The sequence below is a fragment of the Chiloscyllium plagiosum genome, chromosome 24 (genome assembly GCF_004010195.1).
Source record: "Chiloscyllium plagiosum isolate BGI_BamShark_2017 chromosome 24, ASM401019v2, whole genome shotgun sequence".
Lineage (NCBI taxonomy): Eukaryota > Metazoa > Chordata > Chondrichthyes > Orectolobiformes > Hemiscylliidae > Chiloscyllium > Chiloscyllium plagiosum.
Genome location: NC_057733.1, coordinates 22,334,445 through 22,361,013, shown reverse-complemented (window position 1 = coordinate 22,361,013; position 26,569 = coordinate 22,334,445). Strand labels below are relative to the sequence as shown.

At 41.0% G+C, this 26,569-nt stretch overlaps 1 protein-coding gene across 3 annotated transcripts in view; it reads left to right on the top strand.

Annotated features, from left to right (window-relative positions):
- Nucleotides 1-1,282: 1,282 nt before the first annotated feature.
- Nucleotides 1,283-26,569, top strand: part of tmem260 (transmembrane protein 260) — a 32,062-nt gene continuing 6,775 nt past the window's right edge. Inside the window, exons 1-15 of one of the 3 annotated variants that reach the window (XM_043714548.1) lie at nt 1,283-1,456; nt 1,562-1,593; nt 3,623-3,774; nt 5,764-5,941; nt 8,627-8,740; nt 9,215-9,394; nt 10,059-10,099; nt 11,030-11,116; nt 12,533-12,647; nt 15,075-15,247; nt 16,704-16,875; nt 17,914-18,062; nt 20,953-21,129; nt 24,788-24,841; nt 25,802-25,892. In XM_043714548.1, coding sequence (XP_043570483.1) covers nt 1,336-1,456; nt 1,562-1,593; nt 3,623-3,774; nt 5,764-5,941; nt 8,627-8,740; nt 9,215-9,394; nt 10,059-10,099; nt 11,030-11,116; nt 12,533-12,647; nt 15,075-15,247; nt 16,704-16,875; nt 17,914-18,062; nt 20,953-21,129; nt 24,788-24,841; nt 25,802-25,892 — 1,836 coding nt within the window. In that variant the 5' untranslated portion in view covers nt 1,283-1,335. The remainder of the gene's footprint in view (nt 1,457-1,561; nt 1,594-3,622; nt 3,775-5,763; nt 5,942-8,626; nt 8,741-9,214; nt 9,395-10,058; nt 10,100-11,029; nt 11,117-12,532; nt 12,648-15,074; nt 15,248-16,703; nt 16,876-17,913; nt 18,063-20,952; nt 21,130-24,787; nt 24,842-25,801; nt 25,893-26,569) is intronic. The other 2 variants (XM_043714550.1, XM_043714551.1) reach the window with 2 other exon arrangements.

The following is a 26,569-nucleotide window of genomic DNA, read 5'->3' as shown; positions in this document are numbered from 1 at the left end:
TGAGGATATGCAGGTCTTTGGACTCCTCCATCGTCAGTCCACAACAAAACGACGGTTGGAGGAGGAACGCCTCATCTTCCGGTTAGGAACGCTCCAACCACAAGGGATGAACTCGGGTTTCACCAGTTTCCTCATTTCCCCTCCCCCCACCTTGTCTCAGTCAAATCCATCGAATTCAGCACCGCCTTCCTAACCTGCAATCTTCTTCCCGCCCTCTCCGCCCCCACCCCAGTCTGACCTTTCACCCTCACCTTGACCTCTTTCCACCTATCACATTTCCGACGCCCCTCCCCCAAGTCCCTCCTCCCTACCTTTTATCTTAGCCTGCTGGACAAACTTTCCCCATTTCTGAAGAAGGGCTTATGCCTGAAACGTCGATTCTCCTGTTCCCTGGATGCTGCCTGACCTGCTGCGCTTTTCCAGCAACACATTTCCAGCTCTAAATACACCTATATGCAGGAAACCTCAGGATGAGACTATTTAAGAGAGCTGCTCGTCAACTGTTGTCCACATGTCAGGATCATGTTACTGACCTTCAGCAAATGAATACATTGGGGCGTGGGCACTGCCTCAGGGGTCTGCATCTGAGCTTGGTCCAAATGTTAAAATCCAGGTCTGGGATTAAATTAGATTCTCTACAGTGTGGACTTGTTGGGCCAAAGGGCCTGTTTCCAACAAGTCCACACCCACCCTCCAAAGAGTAACCCACCCAGACCCATTCCCCTGAACACTACGGACAATTTGGCACAGCCAATTCACCTGACCTGGACATCTTCAGACTGTGAGAGGAAACCAGAGAAAATCCATGCAGACATGGGAAGAATGTGCAAACACCACACAGACAGTTGCCTGAGGTAGGAATCGAACCCAGGTCCCTGGTGCTATGAGGCAGCAGTGCTAACCACTGAGCCACCATGCTGCTCCCCTGCTATTTGTTAATTGAAGCCTGCATCAGGATCATTATGGTTGCCTTTCTCTCTCTCCCACAATCTTTCTATTCCTTGGTGTGCAAGGAGAAGTGAAATCTTGCCTAGCTATTGACACCTATGGGTGAGAATCAGTGACAACAGCCAATTCCTACTATTTAGTTCACTCGAAACTTTCTTTAGCTTGGCTGTGATATTGATGTTTTTAATCCTTCTCAGAATTAGGGGCAGTAGTGTCATCCTCACTGTAACTGTTAAATTTTCTGGCTAATTGCCAAGCTGCTATTTATTGTGTCTGCCACTGGAAATGCTGAGGGCTCTTTAATACCCTCCCCTTTAAGGTTTTTTTGTCGGCCTAATACTGCCCATAGTGCTGTGTTCACGGAAGTGCTGCGGGTCCCTGGTTTCCATGGGTTTCCCTGGAAACGGCGGCGGCCCGGGGTCGGGCTTCGGCCCGTTGCTCCTTCTCGGTGGTGTATCTGCTGTCTATCTGCGGACAGTACAGCGCACGGTGCCCGGGGGTGACTCTGGTGAGTGCTGAGCCCGGGGGGAGGGGAAGAGTTTGTGAGAAATTGGGTGTTGTTGTTTTTGTGTTGCTCCTCTCAGTCACTGTGATGTTGCTGTTGTTCCCACAGGAGAGCTGGTGACTGCTGCCTGCGAACTGGGGGTGAGTGAGTTCCTGCAGCTTCTCTGTTGATGCCGGTGATTGAGAGACCCTGGTACAATGTGAAAAGCTGAAGTTGGGCGTTTTATTCCTTTACCCAGATCCCCTTCCCGGGGGGGTGAGGGACATAACTCATGGGATTATGGTTTCAAGAGTCAGTTTGAACAAACGGCAGGGTTTTGGGGGGGAAAGAATGGGATTAGACAATAGGTGCAGGAGTAGGCCATTCTGCCCTTCGAGCCTGCACCACTATTCATTATGATCATGGCTGATCATCCTCAATCAGTATCTTGTTCCTGCCTTATCTCCATAACCCTTGATTCCACAATCCTTGAGAGCTCTACCCAATTCTTTCTTAAACGAATCCAGAGACTGGGCCTCCACTGCCTTCTGGGGCAGAGCATTCCACACACCCACCATTCTCTGGGTGAAGAAGTTTCTCCTCATCTCTGTCTTAAATGGTCTACCCCGTATTTTTAAGCTGTGTCCTCTGGTTCGGGACTCACCCTTCAGCAGAAACATGTTTCCTGCCTCCAGAGTGTCCAATACTTTAATAATCTTATACGTCTCAATCAGATCCCCTCTCAGTCTTCTAAACTCAAGGGTGTACAAGCCCAGTCGCTCCAATCTTTCAACATAAGATAGTCCTGCCATTCCAGGAATTGACATCGTGAACCTATGCTGCACTCCCTCAATAGCCAGAATGTATTTCCTCAAATTTGGAGACCAGAACTGCACACAATATTCCAGGTGCGGTCTCCCCAGGGCCCTGTACAGCTGCAGAAGAACCTCTTTGCTTCTATACTCAATCCCTCTTGTTATGAAGGCCAGCATGCTATTAGCAAGCAAGCATAAAGATGTGAGATTTCCCCAATTCCTGGTGTAGAGTCAGAGAATCCTGTTAATGGTGACTTTTATCTCTGTTTTGGATTGGAAGTAAAACTGAGAGGTGGCCCATGTTGGACAATGAGAGAGATGTGACAAGGAGGAAAGAGATACTGCCCCTTGGGTGGGTGGTTCAGGGAGTGATGGATAGGAAGGAGCACCAAGAGCTCAAGAAGGGTTGAAGACATGGGATGGAAGCGGGAAAGTTGGGGTGAGCTGTTTGAAGGAAAGCAGTTTAGAGGTGAAGGGCTATAAGAGAATGAAAGAGTGAAGAGTGAGCTGATGACAGAGATGGTATTTTACTATGAGTTAAATGCAGAGTGGCTGGTGCATGAAACAGGTGAACACTGAGTTTAATGAGGGACCTCGGAAATCCAGGGATCATTAGGTGGATCTCATGGAAGTCAAGTCGATAAAGTAAAAACAAAACTGAAAAATGGTAGGAGCAGGTAACTGGTGCCTGGTGACAGGCTAAGAGGTTGATGTACTGGCAGCAATGTAAGAGGCATGGTCTCAACCTAGCTTCTATTTCCCTCTTGACTGCTGCTACCATTCCAAGTCTTTCACCTCTTCCATGCCAGATGATCTGACAAGTTGTGCTACATGTGCTGAGTTTGAAGTCCTCTGACTTGAGGGAATGAAAATAAGTGGACCAGCAAGACAGTGAGGCTTGCAAGAGATACAACGCAGTGGATGAGCTGACTGACTATTCAGTGTGTAACCCAGAAATCAGGGCACTGGAAATTTGGAACACAGCTCAGGGAGCTTTTTCCTAGGAATCTATGTTGAGCATTTTGGGTTTGGGAAAGAAAGAAAAACTAAGTGGACAAGGCAGAAGGAAGTGATTGACCTTATTATTGGTCAAGATCTTGGGATATGGAAGTTGTAAGAAATGGCAATAGTAGATGTGGGTTAAGTGAGCATTAAGTGGAGAAGTCTAGGTTGGTTTTTTTTCCATGCTGACCTGGTGAGGGTTTGGTACTGTGGTAAATTGTATCCCACGAAAGACTGTCTCCTCTCTCGGTGCATTTGACCAGAATGGTCGTCCTATAAGGGTGGGTACAGGCTGCTGTTGCTTGATCAGGTATGGTTTTGGACATGTTATGTTTTGGATGATTTGGGTGGTCATTGGCCTCTTGTTTTTCAGGTGGCACATCCTCCTGGATACCCATTATTCACTATCCTCGCCAGGCTGGCAATGACCATTCTTCCACTGGGCTCCCCTGTTTTCAGAGTCAATGTTTTGAATGCTTTGCTGGGAGCAGCCACAGCCCCACTACTCTTTGAGGCGGCTGGTAGGTGAGTCCAAGAGAGGATCCTATTCTATCTCGACAGGCACTCCTATCAGAATTTCAGTCAGGTTATCTGACACTTGGAGGTCATTCAGCTCCTCTGACTTATTCCTCCATTCCATTAAATTGTAACTGATCAATATCTTAATTCTGTCCACCAACCTTGGTTTCATAGTCCTTGATTTGCTTAGCCAATACACAGCTGTCAATCTTGATTTGAAATTATTTAGTGACTCCAGATGCAATGCACACTTATTGGGGTAAAGTTCCAGATTTCCACCAATCTTAATGGAAGCAATGTTTCCTAGTCGTTGTCTTGTTCTCGATTGCAATCTTAATGCAATAAACTTAATGTAACTATAAGCATCTCAATTAAGGAAATATAACTCCAATCAAAATATCTGTCCTCATGATTGAAATCCTTTGACACTGATGTATTGTTTGTTCAATCACTCCTGGGAGGTGGATAAGCTGCTATGTTGAAGCTATTATATAAACACAAGGCCAGTATGACTTTCCTGAGTTGGGATACTCAATACTAAAATGCACTACTTCAGACATATTATATTTGAGCTCTATGCAACTCCTGCATTATTCCAGTCTCCTTCAGGTAAGTGCTAACATTCAATTCAGAAATTATGTTTTGTGCCTGAGTACAACCTTATGAATTTTTTTTTGTACTCAAATTCCAAAATCATTCTGCTCCTGCACTGTTCCATCTTTCCTCCTTGATAGAAAGTTGATTCACCTTTTTTTGGATCAGACTAGATGACCTGTCTTTTTCTTTGGTCATTGAACATCTGTCAAAGTTTTATCCACTCACTGAATCTTTCACTATTGTTCTGCTGCTCTTGGTTTCCATCAACATAATTAATATATGCAGATGCAAAATATTCTGGATGCTGAATATCTCGATTAGAAACTGAAAATTCTAGATATACACAGCCAGCTGTAATTGATCCAGGAAGACCCCAGTGTTATCAGCATATTTGTAAAATGGCATTGGTGACAGACAAATATTTGTGAAATCTGTGAACAATTCATTTTCATGAATTGAACTGTTATTCCACCAGAGTACTTTTAAGACACCAATCTCAGGCTTGGATGTTGTCTGTTTACGTGTTATATTTTGAGAAGGATGACAGACCTTGTGTTAATAAACTAGTTATTCATTTCTTAATTGAGAGGTCTAACTGGATTGTTTCTGATGCTGAGTTATAATGGCAGTATCACCTCCCCTTTTTATATTTCAACTTTTTTGTGACTATTAGAGGAGGGGAAGAGAAATGGAATCCATTCACCTCTCTAAATGGGGTTTCAACATTACGGATAGAGCCTCAAAGAATGGCTAAATCAGGGATTAGCTATCGCTTTGAGAGAAATTGAGAAAAAAGGTTTAGTGTTTTGTGAATTACAAGAATGAAGACATTTTAAAAGTGTGAGAGTTGCATTAGGTCAGAACCTATCTTTCTGTGTCCTTTCAACTTAATGTTTTTTGCTGAAGATCTAACTGTTACTTAGGCTGTTGCCAGGCTTCAAACATTTCTTGCCCTCTCTCATTCAACACCCTTTTCCCCATTTCTCCCCACACCCTGATAACTCACCAGTCAACCAGCAGAGGTTGCCCATGTTGATCAGATGCCTTTAATTATACGGGCATCATCCAGAGGGTTAGGTCGGGTGTCAGTGTTAGTGAAACTGGGCAATTATCCATTATAGTGAATGGGGGTTGGGTGATGGGTGTGCATGGTTTTTAGCATAATTGAATTATTTCAAATTGCACTGATGGCTGTGTGATCGATTAGTAAATGACAGCTGATTTTCTTTTCATTAGTTTTAGTTAAAGTCATTAAAAATAGAGATTTTGTCATGGAAATGTCACAGTAGGAAATAAATGGAGTTGAGCCATCAATCAGCCATCATCTATTCAGGATGGATGGGCTGAATAGCCTTTTCTTGTTCCCATGTTTCTGACATCTCATTTGATATGTTTCAGGTTGTCAAATTCATACTCTGGAGGAATTCTTGCTGCTGGCCTCTTTTGCTTTTCCCGGCTGGCATGGCAGTGGTCCGTTGCAGCTGAGGTTTTCACCTTGAACAATTTTTTTGTTAGCCTTCTCATGGTCCTGACGGTTCGATTCAGTACAGCAGCAACGGCACAGGAAAGGTCAAAGGTATATTCTGTTGCTTGCTTTCCCCATAAACAGCAAACAGTGTTTCACAGGGGATTGGCTGAGACAGGCTTCGAATCACAAACACTGAAGTATTGTTTATTGTGAAGTAGATCAGGAGTGGCTGCAGCCTAGCAATGGGTTTGGCAAATGAACAGTTGTATTAATTTATTAAGTCTTTTGACAAAAAATGATTCAAATATCATCATCCTGTCCTTAGTCCCAATATCATTGCTCATGCATTCATTCATAAAAGGTTACAAATCACACAACACCAGGTTATAGTCCAACAGGTTTAATTGGAAACACTAGCTTTTGCAGCGGCACTCCAAAAGCTAGTGCTTCCAATTAAACCTGTTGGACTATAACCTGGTGTTGAGTGATTTGTAACTTTGTACACCCCAGTCCAACACTGGCATCTCCAAATCATTCAGAAAAGGGACAGTGTTTGCATACCTAGTTCATTGACCAATTGCGGACCTGCTCATTGATCGTTAGGAAATCCATTGCATATAAGTGTCATTGATTCAGAGTATTTCTGAGCTCTGTCTGTTGGTCTATAACAGTGAACGTCTTCATTGAGTGTTGAGCAACCACACATCTCATTGTCCTTGTTAGTTACGGAACTCCAGAGGAGCGTAGGTTGGTCAGCAATAGTCTCTCCTCATACAGTTGGACCTGAAATACCTTCCTCAGTTTGGAGGTAAGAATTAAAAGAACATGTTCTGTATAAATTACAACAAGCTACCTTTTTAATTTGCCTAATTATTAGGAAATCTCTCAGACAATCAAATGTTGAGATAGTTACTTAAACTTTATTGCATGTAGCAACCACAATAAGACCTCTCAAGGAAGCAACTTGAATCTCACAACTGAACTTAGCTATTACCCATTTAATGGTAGAATTTAGCAACAATTCCGACCAACACATTCTGTTTCTGGATATGTTCAGGGTTCAATCCTTGTTCTGTGTTGTTTTCTGGTACTGAGGAATCCTGCAGTTGAATTCTTTCTTGTGAAGTTTCTGATGTGGCATCAATGGTAATCCTTTCGACCTGTTCATCCCCATCATGGACTACACTTCTGGAGCCAAGAACTCTGTGACTTGCCTTCTTATCAGGAGTAGTTTCCCTATTCTTCCTTACACTTAATGTTAACTGTCTCCTCTTTCTCAGGAGTTTGTTGCTTTGATTCCTCCTTCTCAGGGATGGTTAATTAGCAGGCTGCCTTTAATTTCTTTTCTAACAGTTTATCCTTGTCCCTTTCATCTCCGGAAACAGTTCATTCTAGAGAGAGTTATTGCTGATTATTTCAAGCGCTCAATAGTTAGTAAAGTTTTGGAGTTTACACCATCGCAGGCACGTAAGGTGTCATTTTATACTGAAAGATCTCCACCAACAGATTGCTTTAAGCGTGGTATGTGACTGAAGAAAGATTGTGTGTCTGTCTGTAGCCTGGCCAGATATCCTGAAACCCTCCACCCCAAATAGATGTGACATTTCATTCTAGAGCATCTGTTGATAAAGCGTGGTGCTGGAAAAGGCACAGCAGGACAAGCAACATCTGAGGAGCAAGAGAGTCAACATTTCAGGCATAATTCTTCCTCAGCTCTGGAGAGGGAGAAGGGGACTGAGATCAGCAGTTAGTAAAGACCGTGAAGGTTGGACAGCAGTGATCGCCAATGTTGCAAAACTTGGTACCTGAAAAAGATGAACTTAATAAAATATCTCAAGGCTCTTTGCAAAGGTATTACAAAACAGTAAACCACATAAGATGATTTAAGATCTTTACTTTAGATTTGATTCTCTACAGTATGGAAACAGGCCCTTCGGCACAATACCGACCCACTGAGCCACCGTGCTGCTTTGACCAAAGGTTTAGCCTGCGATGGTGTAAACTCCAAAACTTTACTAACGATTGGGCGATTGAAATAATCAGCAATAACTCTCTCTAGAATGAACTGTTTCCGGAGATGAAAGGGACAAGGATAAACTGTTACAAAAGGAATTAAAGGCAGCCTGCTAATTAAGGACTGTCCTAAAGGAGGAGAGTGAAGTAGAGAGGGAGGAGGTGTACTGCAAGAATTCCAGAACTTAAAGCCAAGTCATCTGACAGAGAAGGAATTAAAATCAGATGAAGAAACAAGCACAATTAGGTGGACATAAGTACTTTGAGGATTTTGATTTTGGAGGATAGTACAGAGATGGGAAGGGATGAGCTGTTGAAGGATTTGAAAACAAGGCTTTTAGATTAAGGTGCCATTTGACCAGGAATCAGTATATGTCAGTGAACACCAGTGTGATAAGTGATGGCCTTGAGGGAAAATAAGGAAGATGACCAAGCAAAATCAACAACAGTGTGGGGTAAATTTGGGCACTGGTAGCCCAACCAGACAAAATCTGAAGCCTGCTTCTGTCTTTAAGGCTCTCTCACACGGGCCAGATCTGTTTCAGTAGAGCTCAACCTGATGATGATAGCACAGCGCAGAGTCCTGTAAAATCTCTTGTTGATGTGCCCAGTTTCAACCCATGACTGGCCTCTGACAATCCCATGGCACATGTAACAGTGTTTTGGATTGGTGGTTGGGGTTAAATACCAGACAGGAGGTTGCCTGCCTTTCTGTTAATATTTCTAGCTCACGTGGAAAGCTCTACACTCAGTCTAATAATGTGTTGTTTCAAATTGTAGCTTTCTCTGTTGGGAGCATTCACTTGTGGCCTGAGTCTGTGTAACCAGCATACCATTGTTCTCTATGTGATGTGCATCGTGCCCTGGGTGTTGTTTAGACTACAAAGAGAGAAGGTAAAATGTCAACCAAGTTTCAGCTTCTCATGTTTGCCAACTGTCATTCATTTTCACCTTCTCTCTGAAGACATTGATCTTTTCCACTCTATTTCCTTCCCACAAGTGTCATTTCATTCTTCTGTTCCCCCACACTCCTGCAGTCTCTCTCTTTCCCCCCCCCCTAATTTTCATATCTCCTGTCTTTTACTCTTTTAATCTCTCCCCCGCTATCTTTCTCTCTAACCTTGTCCTACACAACCCTCTTTTTAACTTCTCTCCTGATAACTCCCTTCCGCTTAACCTTTCTCTTCTTTTGACTTTTTCAGACTTTCTCTTTCCCCCATTCTTCTCCAATATGCATTTGTTTTCATTTCTCTGTCCAGGCCATTTGGATACTGCTTTCCCATGTCGGTTCTGTGCAGTATCTTTGTTCTGACTCTGTGACTGAATCACAAATATACCATTGTGCTTTGTTGTATCTTGAATGTGCAGGAGATGTCTGTGAGGGCCATACCAAGGTTAGGCCTGTGTTTTGGAGCTGGTCTGCTGCCTTATCTTTATCTGCCCATCTCGTCTTACCTCAATCGAGCACGTTGGAGCTGGGGAGACCAGACCACTTTGAGAGGCTTCACCACTCACCTGCTGCGGGAGGAGTATGGCACATTCAATTTGGTAAAGTCTAAAATGTCGAGTTTCATGCTGAGCTTTAGGAGATAGGCTGTTGAGCTTTGAAACTTGGAGAAAATGACAGAGGTTTGTGAGCATTTATCCAGTGTCAGAAATTTAAGAAGTAAAGAAGTGTCCAAAAAACCCTGTACAAGTAAACCTTCCTTTTCAGTATTTGTGTATATTACTCTGATGAGGAGCTGTCATTGATTTTCAGTCCTCCCTATAGTTACCACTTCCTCATCCCCGTACCTGATAACTTTGCAAAGCAGAACACCAACGCCAACACCAACTCTGATTCATTCTTCCGTGAAATAAAAGCACTGTTCCTCTCCTCACTGCCTGCTGCTCTCTTGCTCAGTTGCTCACTTCAACACTTAACCTTTCCATCCCTGACTCATCCTGCAATCTCTCTAATACTCGAGCCACTAGTTCATTTACCTTGCTTGTTCTCCAAAACATCTTTGCCTTATACTATTGTCAGGGTGATGGCACCCACTAGGGAAATAGGGGATTGGACAGGGTAATGATACCAATTGAGAGCAAGGGATTGGACAGGGTAACCAGTCTTCCTCCGTTCTCAGAATCTCCGAAGACCAAATTGTTTTTAATGCTTTGTTTGTTCAGAAAAATTAAAAATGTTTCCTGAAAGGACTTTGTTTATTTCTAGGCTAAATCTGAGTCTGGTTCTGGGCTGCTGCAGGTATTGAGGTGAGCAACAGCTGATTGTAGAAAGTGCCTTCAACAAAAGGTGTGGTGCAGTTTGCTTGGGGAAACAGAAATTGCAGGAGAAGCTGAGCAGGACCAGCAACGTCTGAGGAGAGAAAGCAGAGTTAACATTTCGAGGCCAGTGGCCCTTCTTCAGGACAAATTCGGATGCTGCCAGACCTGCTGAATTTCTCCAGCAATTTCTGTTTTTGTTTCAGATCTTCAGCATCTGCATTTACTTTGTTTTATTTTAGTGCCTCCCCAGTCACCGTATTGGTTCCTGGGTGAATCATGCTGTTCACATTAGAAACCATTATGTATTTCTGTTCTTCATTATAACTATTTGGGTGAAAACCTCCAGCAAGTATTATCAATGCCTGGACTCTAATAGCTCCGTAAATTCAATATGTATTTAAAATAATTCCAAGTGCTACAAAATCAAAAATATTTTCCTTTCCCACCCAATCCCCACCCTTGTTTAAAATACATACACCTGGAAAGAGGGATTGAATCAGGAACATCACCCATTGGTGTACAGATCTTTTTAATTCTCTCCAAAACACATTCTATCCTGGTAGCAGGTATTTTTTGTTCTGATTGAAGAACTTTGCAGTGCATTCAGTTGATGATTGCCAGAGTATTGGTATTTTCTCATGAACCTTTTCAGAGATGTTGTTATTACCTCTGAAGCAAGTAGATCTTGAAAGTGGGCCTCTTGGCTTACAGATAGGGACACTAACATTGTGCAGGAAGAATACTTATTGCCAGAAGATAAACTTTAAATGAAAAGAGTTATATGAATTCAAGGAACTGATTGAAAGGGCAGGTTGTGTATTGATTTACTGAACAGAACAACTGAGGAGAAGCAGAGAAGGAATCTTAATAAATTAATCTTTTGCGGAGCTAATTTTTGGATCTTTCTGTTCACCATAGTTTTCAGATGGCACAAATGAAGAATGAACTTTCAACAATTGGAGCAATCTTGGCACTCACTGCCATCATACTACAGGGCTTTAAAAGGTATAACCTAGAGCTCACGGTGAATGTACATTTGAAGTACTCAGCAACACTTGCTCCACTCTCACAGGGTGATGGTAACTGCAGCTTAATTTATAACCTCCACTGTGTGAGATGGGATGAGAAATCATTTGATGTGGGTGAGAAATCAATACCTTTCTTTTTATTCCAACAAGTGAATATGGGTCACAAGCAGCTGTAAGGGAAAATCATGAGGGTGCTTCTGGCACCACTGATACCATTGATTCTTGACTCTTACTTTAGCCCTCTGGCCTGCCCATAAGCTCTACATATATAAGGCTCACTTCAATAGCTACGCATCTTGTACATTGAGTCATATTGTGAACAACTAGCAGTAAATTAAATATCAAAAGAAAATTGCTGCACGTGTTGAGAATCTGAACTAAAAAGAAAATACTCAGCCGGGCACATTGGATTTAGAAATAGAGAAATAGAGTTGATGTTTCAGGTCAGTAACCTTTGCCAGAACTGGAAAATATTACAGATGCCACTGTAAACAAGTAGTGGAGGGGAGAAATGCTTAATATGTGCAAGGCAGGAGTGCTTAAATAATAGAAGGATTGTGACGTAGAAAAAAGGTGATGGTAATGTGACGTGAAGAAAGAAGAGTTGAGAAGAGGTCTGAATAAGAGAAGCAGAATCATTGCTCACAGATGCTGTCTGAAAAAATGTTAGCAGTTATCATGACCTGAACTCAACGTTAAGTTTACAATGTGCCTAATTGAAAAGTGAAGTGCTGCTTCTGTACCATCCATTGAATGTCATTGGAACAGTGGAGCTAGCTGAGCTCCAAGGAGGACTGGAGAATTAAAATTATCGGTGATTTTAAGTTCATGGTCATTGTCGTGGACTGAAAGGTGCTGTCTATGAAGTGGTCACCTAATTTGTAATTGGTGTATCCAGTGTAAGGTGGACATCACTGTGATTTGCGAATACTGTACATCTACTTGAAAGAAGTAGAAGTGATTTCTTGTTACACCTGAAAGGAGATCTGTTCTAGATCTTGACAATGGGAAGAAAGGAGATAAAAAGGTAGGTGTTACATCATATGCTTGCATGGCATGTCACGCAGGCCTGGGAGTGATTGAAAAGTAGGTTAGATTTACAGGGATACAATGGCTCCTTTACAGTAATGAAAAGAGATGGGAAGATGTGCTAACTGGAATCCAAATATCATCAGGACCATGCACCTATGAAGCAGCAGGACTTAGTTTGATTCATTTCCCCTTATGGACTTCATAATCCATAGTGTCCTTGTCACGTGTGTTTCCATTCAATGAAATGTTGACTTGATCTGACAGCTAGCCATTTGTCTGGTTTGTTATATTTGTAGATTTGTGGTGGTTGTTCTTACAAGAAGTGCTTGTGTTGAGGATTATGATTGGTATATATTTACAGGAACTTTTCTCAGCGTTCAGTGTTGTGGCTGTTCACTGTTATGCTCTGCTCCTACTCCTTGTTCTTCTCCTGGAGAGCAAACTTGGACATCAGCAAACCTCTCTTTGTTGGAGTGGTGAGTGTCCCATAATTTTAGTTGATCGAATTGACAACGTGATGATCATTGTTTAATATGTGATGAATTCATGGGTTGCACCTCTGATTGATTTACACACTATAAGTCACAGACAGTATATGTCATTTTGGTTCTTCTGAAATGGATATAAAAATTTCTCAATCTAATGAGCAGGCATCTTAATTAAGCATGCTAGCTTTGCCCTTAATATAGATGCATTGTGAACCCAGGAAAGAATCAGTTGAAAGGAGAGTGTGTGAAAGGAGAGTGTGAAAGACTTGCTTGCAGGAACAGGCAAGCGCTTCAGCTCCAGTACTGCTCTTGTCACTGAGACATATAAATTCTAGACCAGACTGAAGGGATGAAAGTCACCATGTGGGTTTCCCACTGAGGGACTGATGATGACATAAGCTGACATTTCCTTCGTGATTAGAAAGATTAGCAGAAATGATGAATGCCATCAGCCCTCCGTAGAACTCCCTACACTATATCCAACTGTATTTCAAATGATCAGAGTCTTTGTTTTCACTCCCATAGTCAGACTGGAGATAGTCACTCTGTACGGAGAAAAATTTTCCAATATTACTGATTTGTACCTCAATTACCCTGTTCTGCACACATCGGTTGATTCACGATTAACCTTGATTACTCTGGCTATGTTAATTCAGTTCTCATACCCCTGCCATTATCTGCTGTCAAGGCTGAAGTGTCTGTGCTTTTAAAGTATTCCCTCATTGCTCAATGTCTCTTGATATTGTCTGGAAGGCTGGTTGGTGAAAAAAATGGGATTAGATCCAATCTTTAGTCTTTCTTTTATTTAGAGTTAAACAATAGAAGTGAACACCCCTTAACTCAAAAATGCCACCATTTGAGTGAGCGTCCAATTAACGACTGTCTGCTACAAGCAAATACAATTTTAAAAAAACTGTGGTTACTGGAAATCAAACAAAAACCGAAATTGTTGGAAAATCTCAGCAGGTCTAGTAGCATCTGTGGAGAGAAAGCAGAGTTAATGTTTTGGATCCAGTGAACCTTCAGAATAATTAATTTTAAAAATGATCACTATTACACTCAGTCACCTGATGCTTCAGGTGTTTACTTTGCAACATAGTGGCCAGAGCTGAATGCATTCCTCTGAGTACCTGCCACAGGAAATATGGAGCTTCCACAGTTAAACAATACAGCAAAGCATTCTGTTATAAAAACAAAGTGCTCAAGAACCTCAGCAGATCTGGCAACATCTGTGAACAGCAAAACAGTTAACATTTCAAGTCCAATGTGACTCCTGTATGGCCTTTGTTAATTGTGGCTATGCAGTGAGTGTGTGTGCCAGAAACGTCTTGCTCCGACTACAGTACATACTGATGAAGTTCAGGAACAATTTTTGGGATGGAGCTAAGGTCGTAGCATCTAACCAGCTAGGAATATAATAGTCAGTGGTAAGTTCTCTGTTCTCGTCCCTGTGGAATGATCATGATAAACTGTGATATGGAAAGCAGAATTATGGTTCCTCATCTGCTGGAGGGAAAGAGAGAAGAAGTTGGGAATACAAGGCAAAATCTAGAAGCTCTGTGAAGTGACTGATTCTCTGCTATGATTTCACTGGCTTCTAATAACAATGTTACAAACACCCTGTATTTAACTGCTTGAGAGATACTGCAACACTGGATGCCTTCTGTACATGTAAGCAGCCTGTGATTTCATTTGAGTTGTTGGAATTAGCTCTTAATCACCTGCACAAACTACAGACGCAGCTACATGCAGTGTGTTTAATCAACAACAGTGGTAACTTGCATTTATATAGTATCTTTTGTGAAGAATAATGTCCGAAGGAAAGAAACCAAGACAAAGAAAGGGATATTGGGAGGAATGATCAAAACGTTTGTCAACAACACTGGTGTAAAGGAAAGGAAATGTAAAGGATTGAGGGAGGGGATCTAAATTAAGCATAATTTCCAATGGTGGGTTACAGGAACATGATGATCGGACAAAAGGTGAGAAACAAAGGCAGAGAGATGGAGTCAGGAGAGGATTGGAAGGGGTTTTGTGAATTACTTTTTCAGTAGAATGCTTTTTGTATTTATAACTGGGATCATAGGAAAATGGGCACAGATTTGAGAGGGGGCAATACAGTCATAAGTATGGAGAATAAAGAGAGTTGGCATGGTGTGGGAGTATTAACACAAACGTTGGTCACAAAACGTAAACTGTTTGTTCTGGGTCTTGTCAACAGTCCTCTCTGCCTCTAGATTAATCACAATTACATCCCCAAAAACAGCTTATCTTAATCATTACAACAGATCTATTCCTTCTTTCACTGGGCAACTGCACAAGTTAAACTAAGTTCAACATTGTACCAGTAGTATAAATTGACAATAAAAATTGAGATATCATTTACTTTCATTTCTGTTGTTTTTATTTCTGCAGGTTGAAAGGTTCTGGTTACAAAGTAATTTGGTGGTGTGTGTCCTGGCAGGCTGTGGTCTAGCTTCAGTTTCCTCAGTATTACGGAGAATAATTGGTAATAAGGCACTGTGGTGCTGGGCAGAGTGGCTCTTTGTCATCAGCCTCATTGCTTTTCAAATCCATCTGAATTACAGGTGAGCAATAATTTTCAAATCATCTGCCTACAGATGGTGATAATCCATGTTATCTTGGCTCCATCGTAGAATTCTGCACTAGAGGTTGTAGTTACAAGTCCACTCTGACAGGCCAGAGAATAAAATACTCCAAAATGTTGGATGTGCCCTATTTTGGTTGCTATGTTAAACTGACCCCCCCCCCCCAACCCCTGTCTGCCTGTTGTGGCCTTTCAGAAAATAAATGTCCAAGCAAGGATCTTGTAGCCAATATGAAGATGCTGCATTCGTGTCTGGTTTATATCATATCTAATGCCAGCTGAACAGATGATATGGTTGTTACTTCATTGTTATTTGTAGGAAATTGCTGTGTGTAATTTTCCTACCAGATTTTCATATAAAACCAGTGACAATGTACATTAATTGTGATGTATTGGGGCGACCGGAAGACCCAAACAGTAAATGTAACTGCAAGGTTGTTTCTCCTCCTTATTTTTTTTTCTTGAGGAACTGGAATGGTGAAACAATGAGGCAGGACAGCAGATGTGTGCAAGAGAGGATGGTAAAAATCCAGGATAGTTATGACCAGTTTGAATTTGGTTTTAAAAGCCTGAGGATTATTAGAGAAGGAAAAGAAGAGATGTGAGGAGGTTCATGCAGAAGAAAAATGACTTAGAGGAGGAAATGCTATAAGAAGCCTGGCGAGAGTTACAGGGACTAGCGATTTTGAGATTGGGGCTATACTTGAAACTTGGAAGAATGAATGAAGGTCAGGGAGAATCTTAGGCTATACGGTAGTGATTGTATTCATGTATTTCATATCAAATAAACCAGTTTACAATTTTATGTTCTGGTATTTTGAAAATGCTCACATTTTAGGATCTGCCTAGATCACATTCTACAGAGGCATTGGGATTTAGAAAATTTATGATTTTATGAAATATGAAAGAAATAAGAATGTACATCTGTAGCAAGGGTTAAAATCTTGGATACGATGAATAAGACGTGAATAGGTGGGTGAAGTTAATTGTGAAAGCAATATTTTGTTCATTTTTGTATTTTATATAATGTGCTTAGAGATCCGAGTCCACTTGCTCACCTGTCAGCATTCTCCTCCCACATACTATAAATGTTGTTTTCTCTTTACACTGGTATTTGGTGTGAATAGCCCTGATGAATGACAGATGAAATGCTTTTACAAAATGCCATTTACAGTAGTATTCCAGTTCTGTGTTACCACATGATTATTTGTAACTTAAAATATATTACTCCGCTGATTTTAAAAAAATTCCTTTTATGTTATATTGTTGATAAGTAAACATGTGCCAGCTTCCTGACTGTTCACATCTAGCTTCTGATCTTTGAACGTTTGGAAAGTTCTTTGTAGTTAGATCGAAGGTTGAATGCGAGACTTGAGGTGATCGAGAGAATTTTCTTTGGAAGCTCTGTTCTGAAACATGAACTAATTATTTTTCAGGATCTGTGACCAAAGTAATAATGGAGTTGTGGATACGTTTGCCAGAAATCTGTTGGGCAGCCTGCCTCCAAATGCAACAATTCTGGTTCGAGGAGATCTTCCAGGAAATTCCCTGCGATATCTCCATTATTGTGAGGGACAAAGACCTGATGTTAGCCTAGTGGATCAGGAGGTAATATGAAATGTATGGCACAGAAACAGACTATTTGGCACAAACATTTCATGCTGATGTTTATGCTGCACTCATGCCTTCTTCCATCTCATTTCATCTAAATTACCACCATGACACACTATTCCATTTCGCCCTCATCTGCTCATCTGCTCATCTCACTTCTCCTTGAATGGATTTATGCAACTGAACATAAAATAGTCAGTACTTGTCGTGAATCAGTTGGGCTTACAGAGTGGGAAGAGAGGACTGATGGAGATCGGTAGTAGGAGTGGAGTGACCAGGGGTTTGAGCAAGACAATTTAGATTGGTCCTCTCAAACTGGCAGCAGGAACATCATATTCAAAAGTTTCAAAAATGTTCTCAAACCATATCTTCAAGTCTCTTGAGGAAGCTATTGTATTTTGAGATTCAGCTTTAATTTGAGATTTGTGAGCAAGATAGACTATTCAAATGAATTGTCTAAGCAGTGACACACTGCCTGTGCTGACCATTTGCATGTTATTCCTCTGGGTTCAGAGTGAGGGCACAATCTATCTAAGCTGCAAGCTGTCTCCATTCCTTGCCACCATGCAGTGCAACATAACTACATGTAAATTGTTCAAGCTCTTGATTTAACAGCCAGATAGCGAACAAAAGTATTTTTAGCAAAATTGTGGATGTGTTGATTTGCCTGTCCCCTCAATCACATGAATCCCTGTGGCCTGCCCTTGTTTGGGTTGGATGATCAATAATCCAGCCTCGAAGAAGAATGACGGGAGGGTCAGGGTAGGGGGAGGGTGGCTGGAGAGAGTTGGAATGACTCTGAACTCTTACCCCAAGGTGATTTGTTTCTCTTTGGGTGAAAGTTTGATATTAATCAGACCTATTCTCATTGTATCAGTAAAATTTACTGGAGAACTGAATGCAAGAATCAGCAAGGTTTGTCTTTATTGGAACAAGGAGGCCAAAGATAGTGATTGGTCTTTTCTAGTTTATTACCAAAGCTGCTTCACAACTGGAGGAATCTCATTAAAGAATGTAACGCAATTTCTCCTGCAGATGATGACCTATAACTGGTATTTACCAAAACTAGCCAAGCACCTACCACATGTCCATTTCCCGGGAAATCGCTGGAACCCCATCATTCAAGAGGATTCTGCTGGGACTGTGACATTCAACCTGCATCACCTACTCAATGAGAACAGAGAGTGAGTTTCTACCTCATAATCCCATATGCAGTGAGTTTGGGTGTATTGAGTTCAGACTCTGATCAGAACCACTCTCTCTGGAGCTGTACTTCAGTGGTTGGAGAAAACTCAGTTGTCTGGTGGTCAGCTGGTCATAAGGTCCACAGTGCTAAAGTGGGCATATTTGCTAATGATTCCACAATAGTTAGTGTCATTCACAGCTCTTCAAAAATTAAAATGATCTATATTCGCATGCAGCGAGACATGAACAACATTCAGGCTTGAACTGATACGTGGCAAGTAATGTTCATGCTACGAGTGCCAGGTAATGACCAACTCCAATAAGCAAACTACTTTTGACATTCAGTAGCACCACCCATTACTGAATTCTCTATCAATGTTGTGGGTGCTACCACTGACCAGAAACTGAATTTGACTAGTGATATAAATGTCGTGGCGACAAGAGCATGTTAGAAGCTCAGAATATTCTAATGAGTAATTCATTTCCCGACTTCCAAAAAATCTGTTCACAAGGCACAGGTCAGAAATGTGATAGAATACTCTCCACTTTGCTGGATGGGTACAGCTCCAACAATATTTAAAAAGCTTGATACCATCCAGGACAAACTAGCAAGCTATATTGGCATCCTATCCACCATCTGGAAGGTTCACTCCCTCCATTATTGACACACATTGGCAGCAGTGTGTACCATCTACAACATGCACTGTAGCAATACAATTTCAACAGCACCTGCCAAACCTGTAAACTCTACTATTTAGAAGGATAAGAGCAGTAAGTGCACGGTAACACCATCGCCTCCTAACTAAGCACTATCCTGACTTGGAACTGTTGCTGCATTGTAACCTTGGAACTCGCTTCTTGCTTGGTTCGAGAAGGCAGATCGTCACCACTTCTCAAGGCATTTAGGATGGGCAATAAACTGTGGCTTAGTCAGATATGTCTACATACTGTGAATGAATAAATAAAATATCATATATCTATTAATCACTGCTCGTAATAAACCAGGATGGTGGGCAAGTACATCCAGTATTCCTTCACTGTGGAAGAAAGGGTTGCCCTTTCCTGAATTTGTTGAGCCTCAATCCTAAGTACCATTGAATATGGCTCCCTTGACAACTGTGTTAAACAAGTCACAAGCATTGAAGAAGACATTGCTGTTTTTCCATTTAACCACAATGAAGAAGCTTCAGAGACAGAATTTGAGGAGCGACTTCAGTTTTTCTCAAAAGCTGCCAGTCCAACTCCTCCAAACAAAGGTTTTCTCTGCTGCTGCTGTAGAGACAGAAGCTGTGATTGTGAAAACAGGAAGGGTAAGAGGGAGATAACCTGTGTTTGGAGAGATTGGAGCAATAGTATGGGAGAACTGGGGTTTGGAAGGGGAGAACAAGATGGTTGTGTTTGGGAAAGGAGGGAGAAAGCATTCTTGGGGAACATTGCTCACTTTGCCTAAAGCAGATTATTTTATAGTTTCTCATAGCTGGATGTTTCAACTTTTACCAAAAAAAAATGTGTTCTTCCTTTCTTAATACCTTCTTCGAACTTGGTTTTCAGTTTTAGGAACTATTGCTGGATTAAGTAAAGAATTCAGATCTGGGTCGAGGGAGAAAACAGTTGTAGGGGAAATCCACTTTCTTTGTTATCCTCTTAGGTTTTTCTTTGTGTCCGTTTGTAGGTAAACATTTTTTTTTGTAGTCAGTGTGTTCTACATTTTTATGACATTGTAATACCTGGAAAAAGTTGGGTGTCCAGTTGATTGAGAAAAGTCTGACATGGTAAATCTTGTTTTCTTTATATCAGTCATCAAAGGAGGTGTGGGGTGTTGGTAAGGTGGTAAATGAAGGAAAACCATTCACTTGTTTTGGCTGCCTGCTCAGCAGAGAATATCTTGTTCCTTTAGTATCATTTTAAAGGAGGCTTTGAGTTTGCAAATTTGTGCTTACAGAACTTTAGTTGAGAACGTAAATCTCTGGATCCAAAGAGTCCCTGAAAACCAAGTATTCCCTGAGAAAATCAGAAAGGACCACAAAGAAATCATTTTACCCTTGCTGCTGATTTTGAATGGACTTGGTCCCTGAGGTTTGATTTCTCTGTGTACATTGTTTAACACAGGCCCTTTGTGATATTAAATACAGACACTGGGGTGTGATATCTCTGCATTTTACTCCTGGCATCCAAATTGAAATCTGTTTCGACTGTTTGTTTGGAATTTATTGCTGATGAGTTGCTGTCAGCCACAATCCAGACAGAAATGAGGATGAATTTACAGCAAGAGAAAGTCATCGCCACTGGCTAATAATTGGCAGTGTTACTCTTGCAAAGATATCTACAAATGTACAACAATCAAATTAGACTGGACTGGTTCAGACTGCAACTACACTCAGTGACTAATCCCTGATCTGGGAATGTTTGATGGCACAGTGTCGAAGGACCTTTACTGTTTATCTAACTCCACGTTATCCCTGCTCTTGAATGTTTGATGGGACAATGCAGATGGAGCTTTACTCTATCTAATTCCATGTTGTCAAGACGTTCCAAGTCTTTGGGCACTTGTTTTGCAAAGTTGTGAAATGTTTCAGTTAGTACTAATGTTTGTCTATAGAAAAACAAAATGTTACTAACACTATTGAGTTCAGTGTGTTTCAACGCTCAGTACTATTATAGCTCCAGCTATTCTGTTTGGAATTTTGTGGCACTATTCAGCACTGATCTCCAGTACTGTATGATTAGGGAAACAAATGGGACTAGAACCTGTAATTGTCCTTGATTTCCAATTTCAACAGTCACAACTGGTTATTTTTGTTTAAGTGAAGATAGGATTATATTTTTAAAAATATTAGAATTGTCTGACTACTGTGATGCACTCACACTTAACACTTGCATGTTTTACAGCAAGGAAATCTTTGTGTGTATAGGACTGCATGAAGGAGACCCAAGCTGGAAGCACAGTTATTCTCTCTGGCCTTGGGGGGTCTGTGAGAAACTGGTTCACTCTACCAGTCAATTCAGCCCAGAAAGTTGGATCCAACACACCAAGAACATGTACAACTGGACAGAGGAGTATGGCAGGTGTGTATCATCGTGCAGAACAGTGGATGTCATAGTGCAGGGAATTTGGGCCATTTCGTGGTTGGCTTCCTATTACAGAAGATTGTTTTAGATTCTGAACTAAAAGATTCACTCACTCACGGTATACCCATTTCTATAACATCAGTAAAACTACGATTATTTACATTCTTGCCAGGTAAGGAGACCCCTCCAATATGATCATTCATTGCAAAATTTATTGTTGTTTCCATGCTAGATTAAATTAATCAGATGATTTTGCATTTCCCTTATCTCACCTCAGTGAAATTATCGGTTGCTGTCTAAATATTTACCGATGTGCTGTAGGAAGTTTCTACCATTTATGCTTCTTCACGCATGCAAAGCAACTCAGTTTCTCTATCTTTTTGATCATTTGGCCCAACTTCCATATATTTTTGTGGGAGGTCCAGTTTATTTTTTCAACTCCTTCCATATTTTTGTCACCCCATCATCCAATCAATTTCTTTCTTCTAATCATATTTCCAAGACGAGGGAGAGAATTTTTAAGGTGAGAGGAGAGAGATTTAAAAAAGACGTGAAGGTAAAATTTTTTACACAAGTTGGTTTGCGTGTGGAATGAACTTCTTGAGGACGTGATGGATATGGGTAAAGTTACAACATTTAGAAGACATTTGGATAATTTCATAAATAGGAAAGATTTGAAGGGATATGGGCTAGAAGCAGGCAGGTGAGACTAGTTTACTTTGGGATTATGTACAACACAGACTGGTTTGACCAAAGTGTCTGTTTCCTTGCTTTTTGACTCTATTTCAAGTTTCTCAGAAACACAGTACAGGCAGCCCCTGCTATCCAAAAATAGATCGTTCCCAGGAAACCTTTCACAAGCTGAAAATGGCATAAAGCAAAAGTGCTTGATTTATATGGGAAAAAGTATCGCCGTTTTTCGTAAAAGCAAAAATCTTACGGTTTGCGAAAACAGGGACTAATGTAACTCTTTTGTAAAAGCGAAATTGTGTAAAGCACATGTTCGAAAAGCGGGGAATACCTGTACGTCTTCTAGAGCATCCATATCCCATAAAATGTCAAATACATCTTTAAAACTCAGGAAAATGCTTTAACAGTGCATGTTTTGTTGTGATATAATTACTATGAAATTTGTCTCATGGTAAATAATTGTTTTTTTTGTACTTCCTTTTCTAAAACCATTTTGTTCTTCTCGAAATAACATTTCTACATCTTTCCATTGTCCTGTACCATGTTTGTTAAAATTACTTTCAGCGTATCGTTTACAAAGTAAGTCCAATGTAGTTATTGCATTCATTTTTTTCTTTTTGAAGGTTGGAATTACTGCCTTTCCATTCACTTCAGATGTGCGCTGTTCTTCAAAGAATATTGTTAATGAACTTTACACTACTTTCACAGGAAATATCCTGAAACCAGATTCTGGATCAGTGGTGCTGGAAGAGCACAGCAATTCAGGCAGCATCCAACGAGCAGCGAAATCGACGTTTCGGGCAAAAGCCCTTCATCAGGAAAGCTTTTTATTCCTGATGAAGGGCTTTTTCCCGAAACGTCGATTTCGCTGCTCGTTGGATGCTGCCTGAACTGCTGTGCTCTTCCAGCACCACTGATCCAGAACCAAGAATGTTGAGTAGCAGGTCAGGCAATATTGCAAATAAGATTGATGGATATGGGTCTGAATTCAGTTTGGATAAAACTGTCATCCTAGATGCTATCAGATTACAACCGGATCTTGACCAGATGGGCCAATGGGCTGAAGAGTGGCAGATGGAGTTTAATTTAGATAAATGCGAGGTGCTGGATTTTGGCAAAGCAAATCAGAGCAGAACCTATAAACCTTAATGGTAAGGTCCTAGGGAGTGCTGATGAACAAAGAGACCTTGAAGTGCAGGTTCATAGCTCCTTGAAAGAAGAGTCACAGGTAGATAGGATAGTGAAGGAGGCATTTGGTATGCTTTCCTTTATTGGTCAGAGTATTGAGTACAGGAGTTAGGAGGTCATGTTGTGGCTGTACAGAACATTGGTTAGGCCACTGTTGGAATATTGTGTGTAATTCTGGTCTCCTTCTTATCGGAAGGATATTGTGAAACTTGAAAGGGTTCAGAAAAGATTTACAAGGATGTTGCCAGGGTTGGAGAATTTGAGTGATAGGCAGAGGCTGAATAGGCTGGGGCTGTTTTCCCTGGAGTGTCGGAGGCTGAGGTGTGACCTTAGAGAGGTTTATCAAATCATGGAAGGGCATGGATAGGGTAAGTAGTCAAACTCTTTTTCTTGGGATTGGGCAGTCCAGAAATAGTGGGTTTAGGGTGAGAGAGGAAAGATATAAAAGGTACCTAAGGGACAATGTTTTCACACAGAGGGTGGTGCGTGTATGGAATAAGCTGCCAGAGGAAGTGGTAGAGGCTGGTACAATTGCAACGTTTAAAAGGTATCCGGATGGGTAGAGGAATAGGAAGGGTTTAGCGGGAATGGGCCAACAGTTGGCAAATGGGATGAGATCTGTTTTTGTGCTGTACTTCTCTATGACTCTATCCAGAATCCAGACTTTGGTTTGAACTAGTTTTTCAGCAACATTCATTCTCAACGTCTGCAGGATCAAAGCAAATTTATGGTCAGAATTGGCATTCGCTATTGAACACTGGATTGGTGCTCAAATAATAAAGCTTAGAGGACAGGCACCTCAAGTCCACATCAGTTTTTAAAAAGCTGTTCAGTTAATTCTCCAGCCCTGCATTATTTCTTCCATAACTATGCTATCTATCCAAATTATGATCATTTCTTGTCTTCATGTCAGATGACAAAAAGTCCACTTTTAGACTTTCTTTGATGGAAGGTTATCTTCCCTGCTGTCAACTTGTTGTGCAGGCCAAAGAAAAATCATTATTGTACTCTCAAAATCGAACATTTCCTTCAGATGTGGGGACACCCACAGTCCTGCTTGGAAGGGAATTCAAAAGTTCCATCCAGCGACAGTAACAGGGCAGCAAAATAGGTCAGGTGTATGGCATGGAGAGAAAATTTGGAGGTGGGAGTGTTCACGGTCACGGGTTTGGAAGCTGCTGTTGAAGGAGCTTTGGAGGACTGCTACAATGCATATTGTAGGTGACTTGACACATCTGTCGTAATGAAGCTTGTCAGTGTTGAAGGAGGTGGTAGAATGCAAATCAAGGATGCTGGTGTTTTGTTCGAGATGGTGAGTTTGTGTTGTGTTGAAGCTGCAGTCATCATTTGTACCTTGTGGATCATGGACAGGTGATGGAGATTCAGGAAGCAGGTTACTTGTCACAGAATTACTAGCCTCTGACCTGCTCTCGTTACCACAGAATTAATATGGCTGGTTCAGTTCAATTTCTAGTCAATAATAACCCTTCCAGAATGTTGATAGTGGGGAAATTCAATAATGTTGATGCCAATAAATATCAAAAGGTGATGATTAGATTCTCAGTCCAGTTAGATCAGTGGCAATACAATATAAGTACTATGTCCTAAAACTGTTTCTGTTATTGTTCAGAGTTATGACTGTCTGTTAGACACAGCTAGAGTTGCAAAAAAGGGTGTGGGACATTGCAACATCTTGACCAGTCAAGTCATGTAAGAAAGGATGTGAGCTATGCAGGGCAAAAATGCTAGAGTGTGAACAGATGTTTCTCTCTTACAGGTTTGACCCAGCTTCTTGGGAAGCTATAGCAAATGAAGAAATGTGGCAAGCAAGGTAACTGCATTTCTCAAACATGGGAACTAGTGTTAGCATTGTCATCAATTAAACACAAGAATGTTAATAGATGTCCCTTTTTATGATATTCTTGTCCCTTTTCTTCATGCTCTCCTACACCCCACTCTGTTGCAACCTTTCTCCTGACTACATCTCTCAAAACCTATCCATCTATCATCTTCCCACTCTTTAGTTAGAAAGGCAAATGGTGTATTGGTGTATAAATAAGTCTTACTGCAATTACATGGGGTTGTGGTGAGACCACGTCTGGAATTCTGCATACTTTGATCTCCTTATGCAAGGATATATCTGCAGTTCTCATTAAAGGATACAAGGGTCAGCAAAATGAAACTGAGATGAGAAGAATTTTCTTAATGAGGGTTGTGAATCGAAGGAAGTCTGTGGATGCCCCAGTCAATTTGTACCTAAAGGCATAGTCACTGGGTCCCCTCTTCAATCAAAAGGGCTAATGGAATGTTAGCCTTTTTATATCAGAAAGACTAAAATATGAAGTAGATCAAGTTTCACTACAGCTATACAAAATCCTGGTTAGTATATAAGAGTCTCTATATACAATTCTGAAAGTGCATTTTAGCAATACTGTATATTAATCCTCAGAGTGCAGCATAATAGATGAGAATATAACTGGGTTCCAAGGGTTCGATTACAATCAGACATTGCATAACTTTTTATCACCTTTTCATGGAGGTCTTGGCATATTCTTTATGTTTAAGGATCTGAAAGGCATTGATGAGTACAATACCTTTTGCTATTTGAACAAGGAAACAAATTCTTAACATTAGAATCAAGCCTTTCAACAGCTGTTAGAAGTGTGAAACTCCCCTCAAAATCAGGAAATGCTTTATGTTAGTTTCTAACATATCACTTTGTGTTTTAGATCAAAAATGATGAAATTGCAGGTCAATAAGGGTTTGTCTGATTTACTTTGGCACTTTATAGGATGAAGACTCCTTTCTTCTTATTTGAGTTAGCGGAAAATCCACAACAAACGGAGGCAGTAAAGGTGCAGCTCTATAAGTATGCCTACGAAGTGAGTTTTGTTTTCATCCATGATCCACTTCCGAACAACGATGGCTGTATTTGCCTTTCTTTAGCTTATGATCAGTCATCCAGGGAAGTTATTTGGGTGGAACTGAGAAATAAGAAAGGGATGATCACCTTATTGGGATTGTATTATAGACCCCCTAATAGTCAGAGGGAAATTGAGAAACAAACTTGTAAGGAGATCTCAGCTATCTGTAAGAATAATAGGGTAGTTATGGTCGGGGATTTTAACTTTCCAAACATCGACTGGGACTGCCATAGTGTTAACGGTTTAGATGGAGAGGAATTTCTTAAGTGCATACAAGACAATTTTCTGATTCAGTATGTGGATGTACCTACTAGAGAAGGTGCAAAACTTGACCTACTCTTGGAAAATAAGGCAGGGCAGGTGACAACGATGGCTGTATTTGCCTTTCTTTAGCTTATGATCAGTCAGTGGGGGAGCACTTTGGGGCCAGCGACCATAATTCTATTAGATTTAAAATAGTGATGAAAAAGGATAGACCAGATCTAAAAGTTGTAGTTCTAAATTGGAGAAATGCCAATTTTGACAGTATTAGGCAAGAACTTTCAAAAGCTGATTGGAGGCAGATGTTCGCAGGTAAAGGGACGGCTGGAAAAGGGGAAGCCTTCAGAAATGAGATAACAAGAATCCAGAGAAAG